Source organism: Sminthopsis crassicaudata, chromosome 1 (genome assembly GCF_048593235.1).
Source record: "Sminthopsis crassicaudata isolate SCR6 chromosome 1, ASM4859323v1, whole genome shotgun sequence".
NCBI classification, from domain to species: domain Eukaryota; kingdom Metazoa; phylum Chordata; class Mammalia; order Dasyuromorphia; family Dasyuridae; genus Sminthopsis; species Sminthopsis crassicaudata.
Genome location: NC_133617.1, coordinates 590906369 through 590927663, shown reverse-complemented (window position 1 = coordinate 590927663; position 21295 = coordinate 590906369). Strand labels below are relative to the sequence as shown.

The 21295-nt window shown below is 34.0% G+C and overlaps 1 protein-coding gene across 6 annotated transcripts in view; it reads right to left on the bottom strand.

Moving 5' to 3' along the window:
* Positions 1-21295, bottom strand: part of ADAMTS6 (ADAM metallopeptidase with thrombospondin type 1 motif 6) — a 335951-nt gene that overhangs the window by 303441 nt on the left and 11215 nt on the right. For all 6 annotated transcript variants that reach the window (XR_012484781.1, XM_074282407.1, XM_074282408.1 and 3 more), the window contains exons 2-4: positions 20522-20901; positions 17025-17389; positions 8103-8271 (exon numbers count right to left, since the gene is read on the bottom strand). Coding sequence is in view for 5 of the 6 variants with exons in the window: in XM_074282407.1 (XP_074138508.1) it covers positions 8103-8271; positions 17025-17389; positions 20522-20618 (631 nt within the window). In the remaining variant the exon portion in view is untranslated. The remainder of the gene's footprint in view (positions 1-8102; positions 8272-17024; positions 17390-20521; positions 20902-21295) is intronic.

The following is a 21295-nucleotide window of genomic DNA, read 5'->3' as shown; positions in this document are numbered from 1 at the left end:
CACCTGTCAGATTGGCTAAGATGACAGGAACAAATAATGATGAATGTTGGAGGGGATGTGGGAAAACTGGGACACTGATGCATTGTTGGTGGAGTTGTGAAAGAATCCAACCATTCTGGAGAGCAATCTGGAATTATGCCCCAAAAGTTATCAAACTGTGCATATCGTTTGATCCAGCAGTCCCACCACTAGGCTTATATCCCAAGGAAATACTAAAGAAGGGAAAGGGACCTGTATGTGCCAAAATGTTTGTGGCAGCCCTTTTTATAGTGGCCAGAAACTGGAAAATGAATGGATACTCATCAATTGGAGAATGGTTGGGTAAATTATGGTATATGAATGTTATGGAATATTATTGTTCTGTAAGAAATGACCACCAGGATGAATACAGAGAGGCTTGGAGAGACTTACATGAACTGATGCTGAGTGAAATGAGCAGAACTAGGAGATCATTATATACTTCAACAACAATACTATATGAGGATGTATTCTGATGGAAGTGGATATCTTCAACATAGAGAAGAGCTAATCCAATTCCAATTGATCAATGATGGACAGAATCAGCTACACCCAGAGAAGGAACACTGGGAAATGAGTGTAAACTGTTAGCATTATTTTTGTTTTTCTCCCCAGGTTATTTTTACCTTCTGAATCCAATTCTTCCTTTGCAACAACAACAACAACAAAATTCAGTTCTGCACATATATATTGTACTTAGAATATACTATAAGATATTTAATATGTATAGGAATGCCTGCCATCTAGGGGAGGGGGTGGAGGGAAGGAGGGGAAAAATTCAGAACAGAAGGAGTACAAGGGATAACGTTATAAAAAAATACCTATACATATGTACTGTCAAAAAATGTTATAATTATAAAATTAATTTTAAAAAAAGAAAAAAAAAAGAACTTAGTTTGTGCCAGATACTGTGCTAAGCACTTTATAATTATTGTCTCATTTGATGCTCACAACAATCCTTCAAGGTAGATATTATTAATTATCTCCATTTTATAGATGAAGAAACTGAGACAAGCAGTGGTTAACAGATTTGCTAGTAACTGTGTAGAGCTAAATTTGTACTCTTATCTTTTTTATTCCAGGTTCAGTAGGTTTTATCTACTTTTCTACCTCCCTGCAGATTAATTTTATCTAAAAGGAACACTTATTGCTCAAAAGACTGCTAGGCTAAGTTTACTGGAGCATATTATCCCAAAAAATGTAACCAAATGTTATCAATGAAAAGTACATATTTTTTAAAAGCTAAAAGTCTTGAAATCTCAGACAATGTCACAAAGAAACCCAAGAACAAATGTGTTTTAATTTTTGTATTCTGCTAATTTGTTTATTTCTACTCCATTAAATTCTCAGGGTTTTTTAAAGATTTTATTCCTTTCTTTATATGTTTATTTGGTTATTTGTCTTTGCCAAGAGTTTATAATTTTAAAATCTTTTCAGATTTAATTTTGAACTGAAAGCTACACAGTACAGATCATGAAGGACATTGATGGTACTTTTGGATCAGACTAAAACGTCCCTGCACCAAACAAAATGAGAATGTCCCAATCCAAGCTGGTCCATATTTAAATATATTTTTAGAGACTATGGATCAACCAATACATGAGTTTATCTGACTTTAGGTTAAGTCATGCACATTCAACAAGCAGAGTTATCTAATTGAGTAAGACATGAATAATGTGTACCATTTATCTTGGGGCAAGACTAAGATCTAAAAACTATTTGGCTATAGAAAGGTGAAAATTCATGTAGTATCTTTGGAGTCTGTAATTGATTTTCAGGCTGTTGTTTTAATGAAAAAAAAGTCTGCATACTAAAGTCTGGGAAAGAGAATTGCTATTTCATGTGATCTTGGTCTGCTAACTTTTCACTTGTCAGGAATTAAACTGTTTTTTGACCTGGAATTTTAGAATCTTGATGAATTTTTTCTTTTAAAATAAAAAGTAAGGAATATAGGTTTCAAGGCATAAAATTACTTACCCTAGCAAATTTTGGAATGGGAATGTGGAACAGAAAATGAAAAATGGAACTTTTAATATGGAATTGAGTGGGAGGGAAACAGGAAGAGAAATGGGCAGAGTGAGAAAATGTATGTGTGGACTACAATTAAAGCCTTATTATTACGTCTGAAAAAAAAAATGACAAGTTAGTAATGAAATATCCAGGCCTTCATTTTAACTTTTTATTTTAATTAACTTATTTTAGGCTTAAATAATATCTTCTGCTTTTACATCATAGTCAATTGCAAATATACTCTCTTCAACTCAGCAGACTTTCCTCAAAGAATAACAGTTTAGAAAAATCAATCACTAAAGCAATCACTTCACACAGGTTATACAGCATTATACAACAATGTCCCCTACCTCTCCAACAAAAGAAAGGAGGCTACTTTTCTATTCATCTCTTTTGCCATAAGGCAGAATGACATAATCATTAGAGTTCTAGGATTAAAGTCAAGAAGATCTGAGTTTGAATCTTATCTCAATCTTGTGTGACCCTAGGCAACCTCCTTAACATTTCTCAGCCTGTTTTCACATCTACCAAACATGACTTACTGTAAGAGTCACATGGAAAATGATCAATGTAAAAGGCTTTGCAAACTTTAAAGTGTCACATCAATGTTGGCTATTATTATTATTATTATAGACTGATCATTATAATTAAATATTAGTCTTTGTTTTATCATTCAAATACATTTGTAGGGTCTCTGTATACTGTTTTCTTAATTATGCCCACTTCACACAAATCATGTCATATAAGAAACATATATATGTTTCTCTGAATCTGTATATTTGTAATTTCTTCTGGAGTAATAATATTTTATAATATTTGTATACCATAAAAGATCTTTCCTCAATTATGAGGAACCCACTTTGTTTCTAGGGTTTGACTACCATAAAAAGAATTATTGGAAATCCAAATAGTCTAAATAGTCATTTAAGTTATTTGTTTAATAAATGTTTATTAAGCATTTCCTACATAGTCAAGTTTGAAGTCCCAAAAAAAATGTTGCCATAGATGGAAATATGTAATATCTACAAGATATATTTGAAAGTTTTTTATCCAGGGCATTGAAAATACTTGAGAACTGTAAGCAGTTCTTAATGCTATGATTTCTAACTTTGGGGAAGTATGATACCATACTACTGGTTTAATTTCTGTACACTCCCCAGCTTCTTGAAAAGTGAATTATGATGGATAGATACATAGTACATATACATATATGTGCACATTCTCAAATTCAAGTTAATAAGGATTTTTGCAAAAGCCCTTAGAGAAACAGACTTGTAGAACCAGAGTTGAAGGTCATTATTAATGAATCAAGTTGAGTGATATCTTAATTCTAACTATATTCTATGTAAAGACTACTGCAGTTAGTGTGCTATTTGCTCAAATGAAATAGCTAGAGAAATAGCTTTTCTCTCTCTGCCCTAGCCAGAATCGAGACATACTAGTGAGGCCCTCTCATTCTTTCTGCTATGCCTTGTGTACACCTAAAGGTCTAAGGTCAATAGTGCCCAATAAGAAGTCTAAAAGAGACCAGACATGGCAAAGTAAGAACACAAAAATAATCACACCCTTTGACCTAATTGTTCTATTGTTGGGAACATACCATGAAATCACTATTAAAACAAGAAAACAAAAAAAGACATATGTTCAAAGGTTGTCATAGCAGCATGACATATAATTGCAAAAAAAAAAAAAAAAAAAAACAACCTGAAAACAATCTAAGTTCCAACAGTAAAGGAATAGATAAATAAAGCTATTATATGTTAATATAATGGGAAGATAATGCAATTAAGACCCAAGAACTATGAAACTATAAAGAGATTTAGAGTGTCCTTAAAATGTGATAGGAAGAAGAAGAAGAAAAAAAAAATAGAACCTGAACAATGGAGTTCAATTAACTACAGTCAGATAAGAGAAAAAGTAAATAAGAAAAAATGTGCAAAGAATAATGAATCGGACTCAGTGGAAGTTACTAAAAGCTTAACATGCTTCAGGCTCTGAAATTCCAATATTAAGAAAAAAAGTAGGAACAAAAAAGTAAACTATATCTCTAGAATCTAAATTATACAATAAAGTAATAATCATCAAAACTAGTACTAGCTTTAAAAAAGTATATTAATGGAACTGACTAAGGAAGGGAGAATTAAAAATAATAATTTGACTCAATAAAATAGTAATTAATCAATCCAAGGACATAAATTACTTTTGAAAGAACTATATTTTTGACAAGCACTACTGGAAAACATATGAAGTGTTTTAGCAGAAATTAAGTTTATATCAACTTCTTATACTGCATAATACAAAAAGATTAAAATGAATAATTGACCTGAATATTACAAGTTATGTCATTTTAAAAATTAGGTGCTTTCCATAGATATGTATAAGGAAAAGTTATCTAAAAAGATTAAAAGCAATTATGAAAGATAAAATATTTCATTTCAATCACATGAAATTGAAAAACTTCTGTATGAACAAAATAAATGCCATGGAGGGGAAGGGCAATCTTTGTATCAAGTATCTCTGTTAAATGTTTGATAACCAAAAGACACAGCAAACTAAAACAAATATATAAATTCAGAAGTATTTCTCCAACAGATAAGAGAATCTAAATATATGAATACTTATCAAAAGTTATTAAAAATCATAGGAATGAACTCCCCCAAAGCACTAAGAAAAGAAATACTGCCTGAAATAACCCTGAGGTTTCAGCTCCCACTCAACAAATTGGTTAAGATGACCAAAAAGGTGTGGACAGGTAAAAAGGGTGGGGAATAGTCAATTGTTGGAAGTATTGTAAATAGATATTAATTTATTGGTAGTGTAGGTTTGAACTAGTCTAATTACTCTAGAATTATGAGTTAAACTAAGAAAGTGACTAAAATTCCCATGTTCTTTACTAGAAATATATATGGAGATCAAAGATAGAAATAAAGTTATCATAAAGATCAAACTTTTATGAAATATTAGTATGCTGTAAGAAATATGAATATAAAAAGTACAGAAACATGAGAAGACTTATATGAACTGATGAAAAGTCAAATAAACAAAACTAGCTAAATGCTTATGCATATATATATCTATTATCATTGCAAATGAAAAGAACAACAAATGAATTGAAATGATGTAATTTTAGTATCATCTCATTTACAAAGAAGAGGTCAGAAAATTCATGTTCCTCCCTTTTTTGCAGAAGTGAAGTCATGTGAGTGTTGAAAAAATATATATGCCATTAGATTTAGTTGAGGTATAGGTTAGTTATACTGAACTGCTCCACTCTCCTTTTTCTCTATTTTATTTTTTGTTATAAGAAACGGCTATCTGGGTATAGTGGGGAAAGGATATACTTGGAAATGAAGATGACATAAAAACAAAAGATAAAATAATTTAAAGAAAAGTTTTCATTTATATGTCAGTAGTTTTTTAAAGTTGTGTTGACTGGGTTGATGTTATTTTAAAGAAAATATTTAACTAAAAAATTTAAAGGAGCTCCTGGATCACTCTCATGGTTTTCTTTGCTAATATCATTGTCTTGTGCCACCTGAAGTTCTAGATTTCTCCCATCTTGAGCACCCTCTATAAAAGCTTTATAGAACAATCTTATTAGTTGTTAGTATATAGCCTTTGAGTTCTTATGAACTTTAAAATCTTCAATCTTACCCTATTACCCGCAGATAGTACTACTCCTTCAAGATTATCTGTTTTCATAATAAAATTTCCTCCAAATCAGACCACAGTGTATAATTTACTCCTTTTGGGAAAAGGTTTTTGAGAAACTAAAGCCATTTAGTTTCCTGTCCAAAAAATGTGAGTAAATCAGACCTCTGAGGATTTTCTGGAGTACCAGGGAAAAAAAATAGCTTTCTTTTTCATCACTAGCTGAATTTGAATATAACTATGCGATTATGCACATATTCTCAGTATAGTTTCTTCTAGGCCAACTATGGTTTTTAATCTATACACCTGTTTGTCCATAAAAGACAGTCATTTCCATGGACAGTAATGCAGGCAGTGGTGGGAGCTGTCCAGCTCAGTGAATTTGGAGGAAGCTAAGGGAAAGGATCCCATAAAAATAAACATAAGCCTGAACTAAGTTGAATGCAGCAAATGGAGCAAACTTCTTACATATGTCAGGTCTTCTGTGCTATCTCAGTTATTTAATTGTTACCTTTTCACGGGCCAGATGTCTTCACGTATCACCACAGATTCTGTTTTACCTATTGAACCTACTCTTAATATGGACACTTCACTTGGGCACTCCAATGGGCATCCTATATCCATGACTCTGACTTATTACCCAACTTATATGCATCTAGCTCTTCCCTGAGTGGAAATCTCCTGATTAAGGGAGATTAATCTATAAACAAAAACTTGAACAAATATTTAATAAATTTTAGCCCCCTCTATCCCAGAATCTATCCCCATTCCTAACCCTAGCCAGGAAAAAGTCAGAAGGTTAAATATATTTTCCTATCACCACCAGTACATACTGACACCAGCAGGACCAGATGTTTACCATCTGTTTACACAAAAGTGCCCCGACAACTAAGGAAAAAAAAGAAAATGCCAATATCCAGCATGACCCTGAAAGAACAGTTCCTAAATCACCATTAACCTAACTTATTTAAGCTAATTTCCTCAAAATCGCTTACTGTTTCCTAATACAAAGTCTACTGAGACAACCCTTTTCCAAATCAAAAAATGTAGCTCACAGAAAATCTTCAGTGTTTGAAGAACCTTTGACTCAGAGAATATAAGATCCTCTGCTCTCTCTCCTAACTAGAAGTAGGAATACCGTCATGTGCTAGAAAAATTTTAACAACTGGCTGTCCAGAAAAAAAAAATTATATATATATATATATATATATATATGCATGACACACTTTGCTTTCTTAAGCCCAGACTAGCCCCTTTCTCCTCAGAATTGAAATCTACTTTTAGTCATCAGCTTAACCTACAATTCCCACCTGTTTATATTTAGGATCAGATTTAAAGCAAGGAGTTGTACATGGTCATCAAAACCCATAAAAATAGATAGAAGGGAAAACACTCCTAAAGAAGAATTACTCACTTCTTTATTTCTGCCACCACTGCCACTGATCTTCTATATGTTTGTTCACCTTGATATTTGGGATCGTCACAATTTAAGACTTGTCAGATTCCTTTCTACTCTGATCTTGAATACCTGTCTAATCCTTTGGCCCCACCTAGCTGATTTCTCACACCCTATTTACTTGATGTATATGGATGGCCTGAACACCTCTAATTTACTCAATACACCTATGTCTCAGCATGGGAATAGAATAAAAATCAACTCCTGTGCATTATCAGTGTATTACAAGTATGTCCCAAAACATGAATAAAACAAGACCTTCTCCCAGGTCTATAAAGAAATTTGATGACTCAAAACTGAGACTCCAGTGATTGGCATTATAGAGTTTTATATACATACTATGAAATTCTCACTAAACATCTTCCATGTATCATCTAAGATGCAAAACTTATGGTTTTCAGTTCAAGGTAAAAATGGCTACTACTTTTTTTATTTTAATAGTTTTTATTTATCAGATATATGCATAGATAATTTTACAACACTGAAAAAAAAGGGCGACTTTCTAAGAATAGGGAGATAGTAGCACTTTTAAAAAGGTTCAATATATAATCCACTATGATTCCATATAAATGTAATTTTAATTTTGTCTAATTTCCTAAAGAAGTTCTTTGGCACTTTAACAATATGTTAAATACAAAAACTGATTTGGGCAACACTGCCATTTTTACTATATTAATCTAACACATTAATGACCTGAAATATATATTCAATTAATTAAGTCCTCTTTATTTTGATCATTATAGTTTTGTAGTTATCCTTCTAAAGGCTTTATGTTTTCTTAGATAAACTAATTCCTAAAAATTCAATCATTTCTCTTGTTGCTACAAAATCACCCACTATGATGATTATAATAAAAACTTTATGGAAAACTAGAAATAAAGCTATGGTCATTCATCTAACCAATATTAGTCAAATAAAGGAGGAAGGGGTCATTACCTTTGTTCCTAAATGATAAATGCTTGCTTACCTGAAACACCACAATGGGAGTGATCATACAGATGCTTTTGTTGAAGGGTAGACTTTTTGTAAACAACATGAGGATGACCATTTTCGTAACTAAAGTGTTTAGAATCTTCTGTAGTGTTCCTTAAAGGCTCAATAAAATACTCTTCATCTTCTGTAGCAATAACACCATGCTAAAAGTAAAAGGGAAAACAAAAACACGGGTCCAAATGGTTTCACAAAAACACTAAAAGTGCACACATTACAAGATGTATTTTCACTCTCCTCCCTCTAGAAGTAACCCCAAGAGAAAAGAGAATATATATCATATGTATTATTGAGACAAATCTAATGGAATTTATTTAGAAATTCTTTACACTTAAATTAATATTCTCTCTCTCTAACCCTCCAAATCTTCCCCCACCTTTCATTATTGCTCATAATGTAGTCATCTCTACTGAAAGTAGAGTGGATTTCCCTCCTCTAAGCTCATACAGTAACAATTACTATATAATTCATTTGGCAACTAATGTTGCACTACTTTTCAAATGTATACTATGCTATAGCAATAAATACTCTCAAATTCAAGAATGATAATGCTTTTTCTTGTATTCTTTATATGCCACAGAGCTTTACACAAGCTTGTGCTTGATAAAATTGTTGTTTTATATTGCAATATGCTTTTTCCACTATTATCTTGAATTTTTAAAAATTCTATACAAATTAACCTTTCACTTGTCTGTCTTTCACAATAAAATTCTTTGAAGGTTGATAGTTCTTTGAAGAGTGAAAGTGTTTTGCAAATCCTTAAGGCATAACATGAATATTGTTATTTTAAAATATTTTATTATTACTAAAACAAGAAACACTCCAGATAATAGGAATTCAAAAATATTTGTTGGTTTTATATTGCTGCATGGAAACAAGATGGGAAAAGCAAATGCAGAAGTGAAGGAAAAACTACCGTCACTATATAAGTAAGTAATGTTTACCAAAATATACCATATGGGAGGCATGCTTCTAGCATTACAGACAAAGTGATGGCTGGGATGTTCTAATGGAAAGGGAATCAAGATTTACATTCAAATTCTGTCTTGCTTACTAGCTGTGTAAACCTGTTCATGTCATTTAGTTACTGCACCCTTCACTTTCCTCAATTATAAAGTGAACATCTGACTGTTTTATACAACCCTTATTTGAAGTCTTACTGCTTAATGGCAAACCTATAAAATACAGATTTCTGAACCACAACATTCTCCATTGTAAAATAAATGAATTGGACGATATCAAAGATTCTCAATTTAGTATGAATCTAGAGAGTTTAAGAAGATCAACATTATTTTAGTACTCAGAATACGATCCAATCAGACTCACACTCAGACAATGTAAGTAGCCACCAACAGATTTAAAGAGTTCTAAGCAGTTATCTTTATCCCAGGATATCTTCCTCCTAACCTTACTTATCAAATGAAATAATATTTATAAAGCAGTTAGCATGGTGCCAAGAGTAGACTCTTAACATATGTTTGTTCCTTTTCTCTTCCCATTATGGATCTTTTAGTTTAAGAATTAGGAAGAGAAAGGGTAAAAGAATAGATAGACTTGCAATCTGTGTTTCCTGGTGAGGAAAATCCTTCACAAATGTAGATCAGCAACTGTAGTGCAATTTTTAAGCATTCAAGAGTTGCCTGGAGGCACATAATGGTCAAGTGATTTGCAGTAAACAAGGCCAATTCTCTATCCCTATTCTAAATATGATGTAGTAGAAAAACTCAGATTTGAAATCATAGAACTTGAGCTCTCTACCACCTGCCAGCTAATCTTGAAGAAATCATTTCATTCTCTTTTCCTGAATATTTTCACCTGTACATTGAGGGAGTTTAACTAGATAGTTTAACTTTTTTGCGTCAGAGATCCCTTTGATAGTGTGGTAAAGTCTATGGACCTATTCTCAGAATTATTTTAAATCAATAAAATAAGATACACAAGCTTACTAAGGAAAGCAATTATATTGAAATAGAAAAAAAAATTGACTCTTATCATGTTCTGTTCACTTCCACATTCCAAATTATGGATTCTTTGCATGAACATTGGATCTCCTGCTTTTCTTGGACCTTGGGTGCCTCTGGTCATCTCAGTTCTATTTTCTTGCTTGGCATCTTTTCCTATTTCATATTGTGCTACGCTTCCTGACTTTTTAATATAAGAGACCTTAGAAGGGATTCTGAGGTTCTTAAGATGTGATACATGAACTTCAACTTGATAAAATTTATTTAGAATCAAGTGGGGACAATTCATGACTCCAGAAAACTTATAACTGAACATGTCTCCTCCCTTGTGGCAGAGGTAATGGACTAGAGGTGCATAATGAGAGACAGTTCTAGGCATGGCCAATATATCCATTTTTTTTATTTTTTTTTTTTGCTTAAATACATTATTTGTTACAAAGAAGAGTCTGTCAGGGGTAGGAGGAATGAGTAAGTCCATAATGATAGACACAAAAAACTAACAACAAACTATCTTTAAAATGTATATTAAAATAAAGAAATGTTTTACATGACTTTACATGTATAATGAGTATCATATCGCTTGCCTTTTCAATAGATGAAGGATAGGTAGGATGAAGGGAGAGACCTGGGAACTGAAAAATTTTTAAATGAATGTTGTTTTTTAAAAACTGAATATTCGAAAACAAAAAAAGTCCATTAAAAGAATACAAATAAGGAAATTTTGTCCATACCAAAGGCCTTAAAAAAACAATTATATACAATTCTCTTTTTGTTTGTTTATTTTTCTCTATAAGCTGAAATGTTCATATTTATTCATGATTAAGTTCATGACACATATATTTAAAAGAAAATGTATAAAAATACAGTCAGAGAAATAGTTGTCTCCTCATCAATTTTACTATTCCTAAATTGCTAATAACATGAGACTGAACATTGGATAAATAAGGAAAATCAATTTTGCTAATGGAATTGGAACCAGAGTAAAGGGAGAGAGAAGAAAAGGAAGGAACTGCTTTATTACCTGTTTCATAATTGTAGGCTCATATATCTCCAAGATTACTTACATGTTATATAATTCCATTAGAATTACTGTGTAGATTCTCAGTAAATGAACTCAATGGATGTGAGCAAGAATCTGCATTCTAATCTTTATGAGACTGAACTGGTCTTTTTATGAGGAATTCTGAGGTGATCCTGGAGTCTGGCATCAATGAGATAGATTTAGACAACAACTTAAGGCTCTGATACTCTTACATAAATATGTGGACCTCATAAGATGCTCTGGTGAAAATGCTGAATAGTGACAGCAAGCTCTGAAGTTCATACTGAGAGCTCTGGCCCTACCCTCTCTTAGCAGGAGATGCTAAGAAGACTTTAGGTTCATGGGAGGATCAGGATGTGATATCAGTCTTTGAGGGACATGAAGATATATACTTTCAAAATGCAATGTTAATTCCTGGAAGGTTGAAATTGTCATTTCCAAGAAGTACTATTGGCATCAGAACGGGCCCTTTAATGAAGTCAGTGGAATTTGAATGAACCTGCCTGATCTACTGCAATTAAGTGATATGGGGAAGAAAGAGATAGGGGGAAAAGAGAGACAGAGACAGACAAATGAGGTACAGAGAGAAAAAAGAGAGGGAGAGAAAGAGAAAGAGAGACAGATAGACAAAAAGACACAGAGGCAGAGAGAAACAGGACAGAAAGAAAGAGATGGAGAGAGAAAAAGAGAAGTGCGTTTTCTCTTTATATTGCTCATTCTTATCATATAGTAAGTGCTTACTATGTCTTGTTGAATCTAACAGGACCCACATCTCCAGAGCTCAGGAAAAACAGGATATATTTTCTGAGATTAAAGAAGTTGCTAAATCCCTGAGGACACCTTCACATAAAGAGGCATGTTCCAAATTCTGTGAAGTTACTTCAAGAGGTTCAGATTTCCAGGGCTCAGAAGACTGAAGTGGCAAAATATCCTCTCTGTCAGATATGGAGGGAGGAATTTCAATAGACATCTAAGGTCTAAATGACCAAGCAAAAGGACATTTCCCAAGCCAGAGCAATACAATTAGGATTGAAGTCCTAGGCTCAGGAATGAGAATCATAGGGTGATTTCCAGGAGTGAGAGCAAACTAGAAAGGCTAAATTGGAGGCAAATGTAGTTTCTGCACACTGTCATGCCAGGTGGTAGATGCCATGTCTAAGGAGGAGGGCTAGAATTGAGAAAGCATCATCCTTATGGAGTGACTACTACATGCCAGGAACTGTGCTAACTAGGATACCAAAAAGGGTAAAAACTGAATCTCAGTCCTTAATAAACTCACATTGTGATGGATGTGATACTGATATTAGAAGGCAGAGTAAGACAAGTTCACACTCCATATAAATACTTAAAACCTAGAGAAAAAGGAAGTTAATGCAATGCCACAAGACAAATGATCAATGAGCTAGGAAATCAGCAACCAGTAGCTCCTCATATTTCAAAAGAAAAGTTATTGGAACAGATGAATTGTATCAAGAGCAAGCAGGTGATCCTCCTCCTGAGACACCTCTCAAAGCCCTACTTCCTGATCCATGGGTTCTTTATATGCTTTTCATGTATGTGCCCTTGTTGGTCAGAATTGGAACTGTTTCCTTCTCAAAGTTCAGTTCTGCCTCAGCCCATAATAGGAAGGCAAAAAAGTATTCTTGGCTAGAGCCAAGGAAAGCAGAAACAGTGATCCAAGCAACTTTGGATAATCAATGTACAGGTCTTAGGAAGCTGAGATGCATAAAGTACTTAGAGGCATGGTCTTCAGGAAGGATGAGGGGCAAAGTAGGGTAGAGAGCCAGTCAGAAGGACAAGGGTTCATATCCCAGCCTCTGATGATCCTTGACAAACAACTTAGTCTCTAAGTATTCTAGGCATCTAAGACTAAAAGTTGTCGAAAGGTTTTCAATTTCCATGAATAGACCATACTGTTCTAGGAGGGAGTGAAATCCCAATCCCTTTCCCTGACTCTAATGATAAGTATGACTTAGTGATCTGAAATGCCTAAGAATCTCCTGCTAGATGATCCTTCCACTTCTGCAAGCCATGTTACTAAGATCTGGTGAGGCATTCAAAGGATGACAGAATTTTTCTTTCTTGAAACATCTCTTCATAAGGATGCTCTGGCATGACAGGATTTATGGGCATTAATAAGGATGCCAAATTTGGTTGAGAATTGAACATAGTTCCTCCTTATGATAACTCACATCTTCCATCAAAATGAAAATGTTTACAACAGAGATTTATTTTGGACAAATGTTACTCAAAGCAACAACTCACTGTTTTGAATAGAAATGCAACATTCTAATAAACACTACTTATTTAGGAAGAAACTCATGATGAATGTATACAACATGTCATCTACATAAGAATCTTATCCTCTTAAGGCCAAATCCTACCCAGATATTTAAATCATGATTCTGGCTGATAGTTCATGCCAGAAATTTCTGCAGAAAACAGAAAAATCTGTCTAACTTCTCTGTTTAATAATAAACATAGATTCAGAAAGAGGAAGGAAGAAAGATAGAGAAAGAAGAGAGGAAAGAGAGAGAGAAGAAAGGAGAAAGACAGACCAAGAGATAGACAGAAAGAGACAGAGAGAGAAAGAGAGGGAGGGAGAGAGATAGGGAGAGACAGAGGGAGAGGGGGAGGGGGGAGAGAGAGAGAAAGAGAAGGAGGGAGGGAAGAAGGAGGGAAGGAGAGAAAGAGAGAGAGGAGAGAGGGAGAGGAGAGAGGGAGAGAAGAGAGGGAAAGAGGGGGAGAGAGAAAGAGGGGGAGAGGGAAAGAGTGAGAGAGGGAGAGAGGGAGACAGTGAGAGGGAAAGAGGGAGAGAGGGAGAGAATAAATAAAGCATTCATTCAATGTTGCCAGGCACTGTGTTAAATTCTTGAAATACAAATATAAGCAAATAAGATAGTGTGTCTTCTAGGAGCTTACATGCTAATAGGGGAAAGACAGCTTCTCAAGGAAAGTTAGAGAAGAGGATTCTAGCATAAAATGGTTGGAGAAGACTTGAGTTTCTCAAATCCATTTTTTCTTATATGACCTTGCCATGATGAGATGAGAATAACAATATAGCTAAGTGAAGTTAGGGAAATTGGTGACTTCAAAAATACATTGGAACTATATTTGGAATTTGGAGATATACTAGAAATGTCTGATATTCCCTACTTGTAAGAAGCAGAATTTATGAATATGAGCAAATGTGTGATATTAGGCAATTCATTTCCCTTCTCTGAGCTTTGATTGCCCTGTTTAAATTCAGTCTCTAAGGTCCCTTTCCCTTCAATCCATGCAACTGACAGCATGGTATAAAGGAGAGAGGACTGGCCTTAGAGTCATAAAGGCTAGTTTCCCAGCCTACCATTGATACATAATGATTGTGTCACCAAGGGTAAGATATTTAACTTCTCAATGCCCTCAAGCAACTCTCTTGGACCACAGATACCAGATGAGTTGTCAGTCTACATGGATGAATAGAGTTTCCAAATCAAGAGTACTCTACACTAATGAAATCACAACTTCCCTCCTTAAAAATTCCACCACCACCTGCAATAACATACCAGGGACTACAGATGCAAAGATAGAAACATTTCCTACCTTCAAGGAACTTACAGTTTATTGGAGAGAACACCCTAATACTTCAAGCCCTATCAATCTATGATCATGATTGATTCCAACAGTCACTAAAATATACTTGATTGCAAAATTTAGAAGAGAAGATGCTGCATATTTCCTAAAATTTATATCTATGTTGAATTTGCTTAACTGAATTATAAACCTTTTTTTTAATGCTAGAGTTGCAATAGACTCAGATACCTAATATTTTTGCTGTATATTTAAATTTGCCCTTTACCTTTAATTTTTATTTATTTTATTTATTTATTTATTTATTTTTCCCTGAGGCTGGGGTTAAGTGACTTGCCCAGGGTCACACAGCTAGGAAGTGTTAAGTGTCTAAGATCATATTTGAACTTGGGTCCTTCTAAATTCAAGGCTGGTGCTCTATCCACTGCGCCACCTAGCTGCCCTTACCTTTAGTTTTTAAATGAGAATTTTATATCAGAACTGACATCATTATACTGACATATACATATTTACTTCTGGGGGGGGGGAGATTTCACATTTCCTTTATTATTAGCATTTATTAGGGTAATCACATGTCACTTTAAAAACCTAATTCTTTTATAGATTTAGAGTTTAACACCAAATAAATCTCCTTGTCTTCTTTTCATCTGATTTTGTTTTTATGTAAAATCATAATGCCTTCGGCCTAAATGTTGGATATACTTGACCAAAGATTTGAAAGTGCCCATGACAGGAATTAAATTCAGAATAGAATATTAGGATGATTAATTATCTCTTTCCTAGCTTGTAAATACTTCCTACACTGGTAATGCATATTTACTTTTTTGAGGGCTAAACTCTAACCCTTCTTAAATTAAAATTCAAGTAGTCAAAAGCCTTATGTATTTTCAACTCCTAGAATCCATTAAGAAGGAAGAGGAAGAAAAGAGAAGGAAACAAGCATTTATTAAATGCCTACTACATACAAGAAGCTTTACAAATATTATCTCATTTGATTTCATTATAAAAGGTATTATGTTTCTCAGGGTTTTTTTCTTCTTGATCTGATTTTTCTTGTGCAGCAAGATAATTGTATAAATATGTATATATATATATATATATATATATATATGTATATATATATATATATATATATATATATATATATTGGATTTAACATATATTTTAACAAACTTAACATGTATTGGACTACTTACAATCTAGGGGAGAGAGTGAGGGGAAGGAGGGGAAAATTTGGAACAGAAGGTTTTGCAAGGGTCAGTGTTGAAAAATTACACATGCATATGTTTTGTAAATAAAAAGCTTTAATAAAAAAAGAAGAAAAAGAAAAAAAAAGTACTATATATTACCATTGTGTCATTTCATAAGTCATAGAAGCTTTCTAGATCTCAATTTGCTTATTTATAAAAAGAGGGGATTCGAACAGATAACTTCTAAGAACTAAACTCTCACACAGAAAATCTAACCAAAGGAAAAAGTGATCTTTCTCACCTGAGCCAATTTTCTTTTTATTTGATAAGTGTCTTTCTGATAAAACAAAAACATAGGGACCCCAGAATATCTGACACCCTGAAATCCAGACCAGAAACTAGTCTAAATAGATCATTTGTTTTGTTTTGCACAACGCAAAAGATTTAAAAGCTATTCCTTCTAGGAAAAGGAATCCTTTCCAAAAATATTCCCAGTAACAATAAAAGTAAAAACAAAAATGTTTTAAATTGTCCTCTACCTTTAAACTATTGTGAAACTAGCTATATAATTCTCATACAGCTAGTTCTGATATAATGCATTTTAAAAGCATAAATTTGTTCCCAATTCAATTAACATATTTGAGCATATCATGAATTTATAGTTTGCTTCTGATTAATTTCTTCCTTGAGAAAAAAATGATGAAACAGAAGGCAGAAAATAGAACCACTTCATAATAATTCACTCATGTGGTACAACCCTTCCAACACTCATTTCTACAAATTTCAGATCTTTGTAAATATAAGGTACCATATTTGTTGTCTATCTTCTGGTACAGGAGTAGCTAGGAATTGAGAAGTGCTCCACACTGCCACAAACTGCCTCTGCCCAAACAGCAGCCCAAGGTCCCATTGTACCCCGATCCTATTGTTCTCACAAACTCTCTGGTTTTTATTGCCCAGTTTTGCATGATTTTGCACAGCATGGTTCTTTCGGAAAATAGATATATCTTGTTATAACAGAATGGACTGTATTTTTAAAGGCCCTGTGGTGAGAAAAAAAAAAAATTGTGTACTGTTCCTGGATAGATGTGTTTTTCCTTCTAGCAGAAATCAAACATGTCACACACACTTACCAACCCGATGCAGTTGCTCATAGCCACTTTAGTTGTGCTGTGTTGATCTTGTAAGTATCCTGTGTAATGACAGTTGTCTAAAAAATCATGCTTCCACTGGGGCCCATCTTTCCCCCAGTATTCCACGGTAAAATGTTTGGACACTAAATCTGTGTTGAGAGTCAAGTTTAAATGAAAGTGCTTGCCATAGGCTGAGAGTTTAAAAAATAACTTAGATCCTGCCTGCTGTGGGTCAATAGGGTCCGTACTCCGCCTTCTCCTTGAGTGTTTGTCATTTTTCACAGTAAAGCTGAGGAAAGCTCCATTTTGATCAACCCTGATTGGGATGGTGAGCTGGTAGTGTTCAAGGTACGACAGGAATTCCTCTTTGTAATCACAAGGTAGAACAGTCCAGGAGATAGGCATGAAAGAGAAGAAAATGGAACAGAACCAAGCAGTAGTACAAACAATACCACACCCTTAAGCCCACTCACAAGCATATGGGAGTGAGGTACTGGTAAACAAATCATTCAGAAAAAAATATAACAAAGAGGGAAGTGAATAAAAGTTGAACAAGAGCCTAATCATTTAATTTATTTGAAGTGGTATGAGTTCAGGGTTATAGTGAACATTAATGTTTAACAACTAGCTCTCTAATGGGAAAATGTATGCATTATATTTTTGAAGTTAATCTGAATTACTGACATTTTCTCCATCACTTTCTTAAATATAGACAATCAATAAAATAATAAATAAAGTCCTGATTTTTTGCTGATTTCTAAGATATGTGTTCACATTAAACATTTAAAAATTAGCTCTCAAGAGCCATATGATGCTCCAGTATCACACTGGGTAGGTTTTCCCTCATCCCAATTTCTAGCTAATAGTAGGAAGTGAATTTGGGAGATCTAATTGTGTCATATGCATGAAAACTTTTCATCAAAATGAAAGTGAAAATTAGCAAACTTGTAGACAATGAAAGACAAAATTCATTGATGTGGAAGTTACCTAACAAGAATTTGAACAATGCCCTAGAGAGCTAGCCAAAAAGTCTTCAGACTTACCAAAAATTAACTAATTCACAATATTCATGCCTTCTTCACACACATTGCCCAAATGGTAGTTCTCCACTCTCCTTCCCTTTCCTCATGATGCCCCCCCATTTGTTAAGCTAAAGTGTGAGTTTCCCTACAAATATAAATTCTCAAAAAAAAAATGTGAGTTTCCCTACAAATATAAATTCTCAAAAAAAAATATAACCAAAAGAAAACAGAGAGGAAAAGGCTAAGATGAAATAATTTCCTCTAGACCAAATTGTATGCTAAAAGCCACATTTCTAAAGGAAAGAGTGGCAATAGTGGGCAGAGTATTGGACTTGAAGTCAAGACCTTAATTGTAATCTCCTCTCAAATTCTTCCTGACTATATATACTATAGAAAGGTATTCTCAGAGCCTCTTTTTTCTCATCTGTAAAATGGTACTAACACTACTTACCTCAGGGTCACTGATAGGGAAACATTCTGTCTTTTTTTAAATGCTATATACATGTGAATTATTATTATCATTATCTACTTTATGACTCCCTCATCTGGGAATCAGGTGCCTTCTTGGCTTTGCTCTATATAGCCCTTAAAATTTAGAAAACTATCCCCTGAAATATTTTCTTATTGAGCTCTCATGGGAGCTAGGGTCAGAAAAGCATCCAGCATTGAGCTGCTTCATGAAGCAAGGTAATCTTAGTCACTGCTTGGCAGTATTCAGCAAGCATAGGTCAGGGAGTCACCCTATTTAAATTGGTAGAGATGGAAACTTGGAGAGTAGATGTCAAGTGTAAAACCAACATCACTAACTCTATTGCCAGATATTGTTTTATTTACCATTCACCTCTGTTGAAGGGACCCTTCCATAATAAGAAAGTTCATTTTATAGATTACAAGGAGCCAAGGGCTCTAAAAAGGAAGAAGATACTTATTGGCAATAACTTTTGTTCCACTGTCTAATTCTAATCCCTAGATTTAAAATCCTGGAGACTAGCAAAAGAATCATTTTCACCAGAGTCCAGACTTAAGCATCAATGTCCTTCCTTGACCTTGTATCCTAATTATTCTCTAGATAGTGTAAATTCATTATCCTGCCTCCCAACAAGACCATGACCATTTTCCTGTAAAATTGGTCAGTTCTCTTTTAACAATGGAAAGCTGAACATTAGTGAGCTTTGTCAGCCCAATATTCTCCCTGTACATTCCTATGTTACAAATTCTGCTCTACCAATTCAAACATGGTAAATGGTATGGCCCATGCCTACTAGCTATTGGCATGTACAGGATGCTCCAAAGGTTTTAATGTAGCTTTAAGCATTACTAGTTTTAAAATGAATTATGACTCTCTGTCTCTCTTTCTCTCTGTTTCTCTCCCTTCATATATGTATATGTATAAATGCAAACACACACACGTGTGTATGTGTACATATATATATGGAACACATATACAGATAGTAGGAATTCCGTTTCTATAATTAATTTAGCTTCTTATTAGTCCTTCTTACCAGACTGAGTGCCCTTCTTTTGAAAAGAACACATTGCCAGAGACAAGAAGCAGGAATCACTATATATGTGTAGATACATGATTCTAGAGGAATTTTTACCAGTTGTAAAAAGAAGAATCCTACTTTGGGAAAAAATACTAAATCCTGCAGCCACTGTGAAATTCCATTGAAACCATGACAAAGCTCAAAATCCAGGTCAACAACTTCCACAAAACTATGATAATTTAGAAAAAAACTGGTTATGTTGTTGGAGGGCTACATGTTAGAGAACTGATACCACTCCAGAATTATAGCATAACAGTTTTGTATTCATATATGTACATGGATAAACATATACACTCAATATATTGTGATATGCTTTGCTATATGTACACACACACACCCAAATACACCCATGTTGATTCCTGCTTTTTGTCAAACCTTGCAACATATCCTCTCCAAAGGAAGGGCATTCAGTTTGGCAGGGAGAACTAAAGAAGAAGTTAAGTTCCAAAAGTGGAATTCCTACTTTCTGTAAACATAATGAAGTCCTACAATTAATCTTTAGTGAATGCTGCAGACTAGTGCTTGTTATTGTTGATGCTCACTATATGAGAAGTCTCCTAGGACTTAAAGAGATTATTTATTGATATGTCCTAATTTGTATTGTGACACTAGATATGCATTCTGTCATGTGGGTAGTTTACAATTTTTTTCAACAGCAAAGTCCATTCACAGACCAAAAAAAGGGATCAACTTATAATGAAAGGGGAGAAAATATTGTTACAAAGATTTATTCTTATAATCATATTCCTTACCAAAAAGACAATCTGTTTTAAAAGAAACATACAGAATGGGCCCAGAATTGTTGTCCTATCACAGAGCCCTTGGCTTCAGAGGCTTCATTCTCCCAAGACTTTCTTCATCTGCTAGAATCACCACTATCCCAACATTGCATCAGATTTCTCACCATTTGTAAAAGGAGGAACCCTACCTTGGGAACGATATGAAAGCCTGGTGTCACTGTGAAATTCCGATGAAGCCATGACGAGGCTCAAAATCCAGGTCAACGTCTTCCACAAAATTTCCATAATTTAGAAAAAATTCGATGAGTTGTTGGAGGGCTACCTACTTGCTAGAGAATTAACACAACTCCAGAATTGCTGCATAACAGTTTTGTTTGCTATTTATTGAAAATTCAATGATTAGATATTCCACTTTTTAGCAGGTGCTTGTTTCCAACATCCTGTACTTTCTCCTCTCTCTGGATTCATTTTTTTTTCAATCCAAAATGAAAAAGAAAGATAGCGTTGTAAAATTTTCATCAGTAAGGCATTAGGCTGGATAATTGCAGAAGTAGGGCCATTTTTGTACCTAGAACATCCAAAAAAATAAAGTCAAAATATAATCATCTGGATGGACAGATCCACTGTATATGGCAGAATGCTTGCCAAAGTACATAAATTACAAAATAACTTGGGGGAATTCAATTAGACCATTGTTGTTCTTTATAGTCTAAATAAACATTCACAAGACTAAACATGGATCTAGAAACCTAAATGGTATTTTTATCTGAACAATGCCAGACCTAGTTAATAGCCAAAGAAGGAACCAAAAGAGGGATCATGATATATACAGATACATAGATATCATGTATCTAAATCTCTGAGATGGGGCAGGATAATACTCACCTGCTCCCACTTTCTATAAAATCATAAACAAAAATTGCATGGTTTTCTAAGTCAGTTAAGTATTAAGGACACATGGG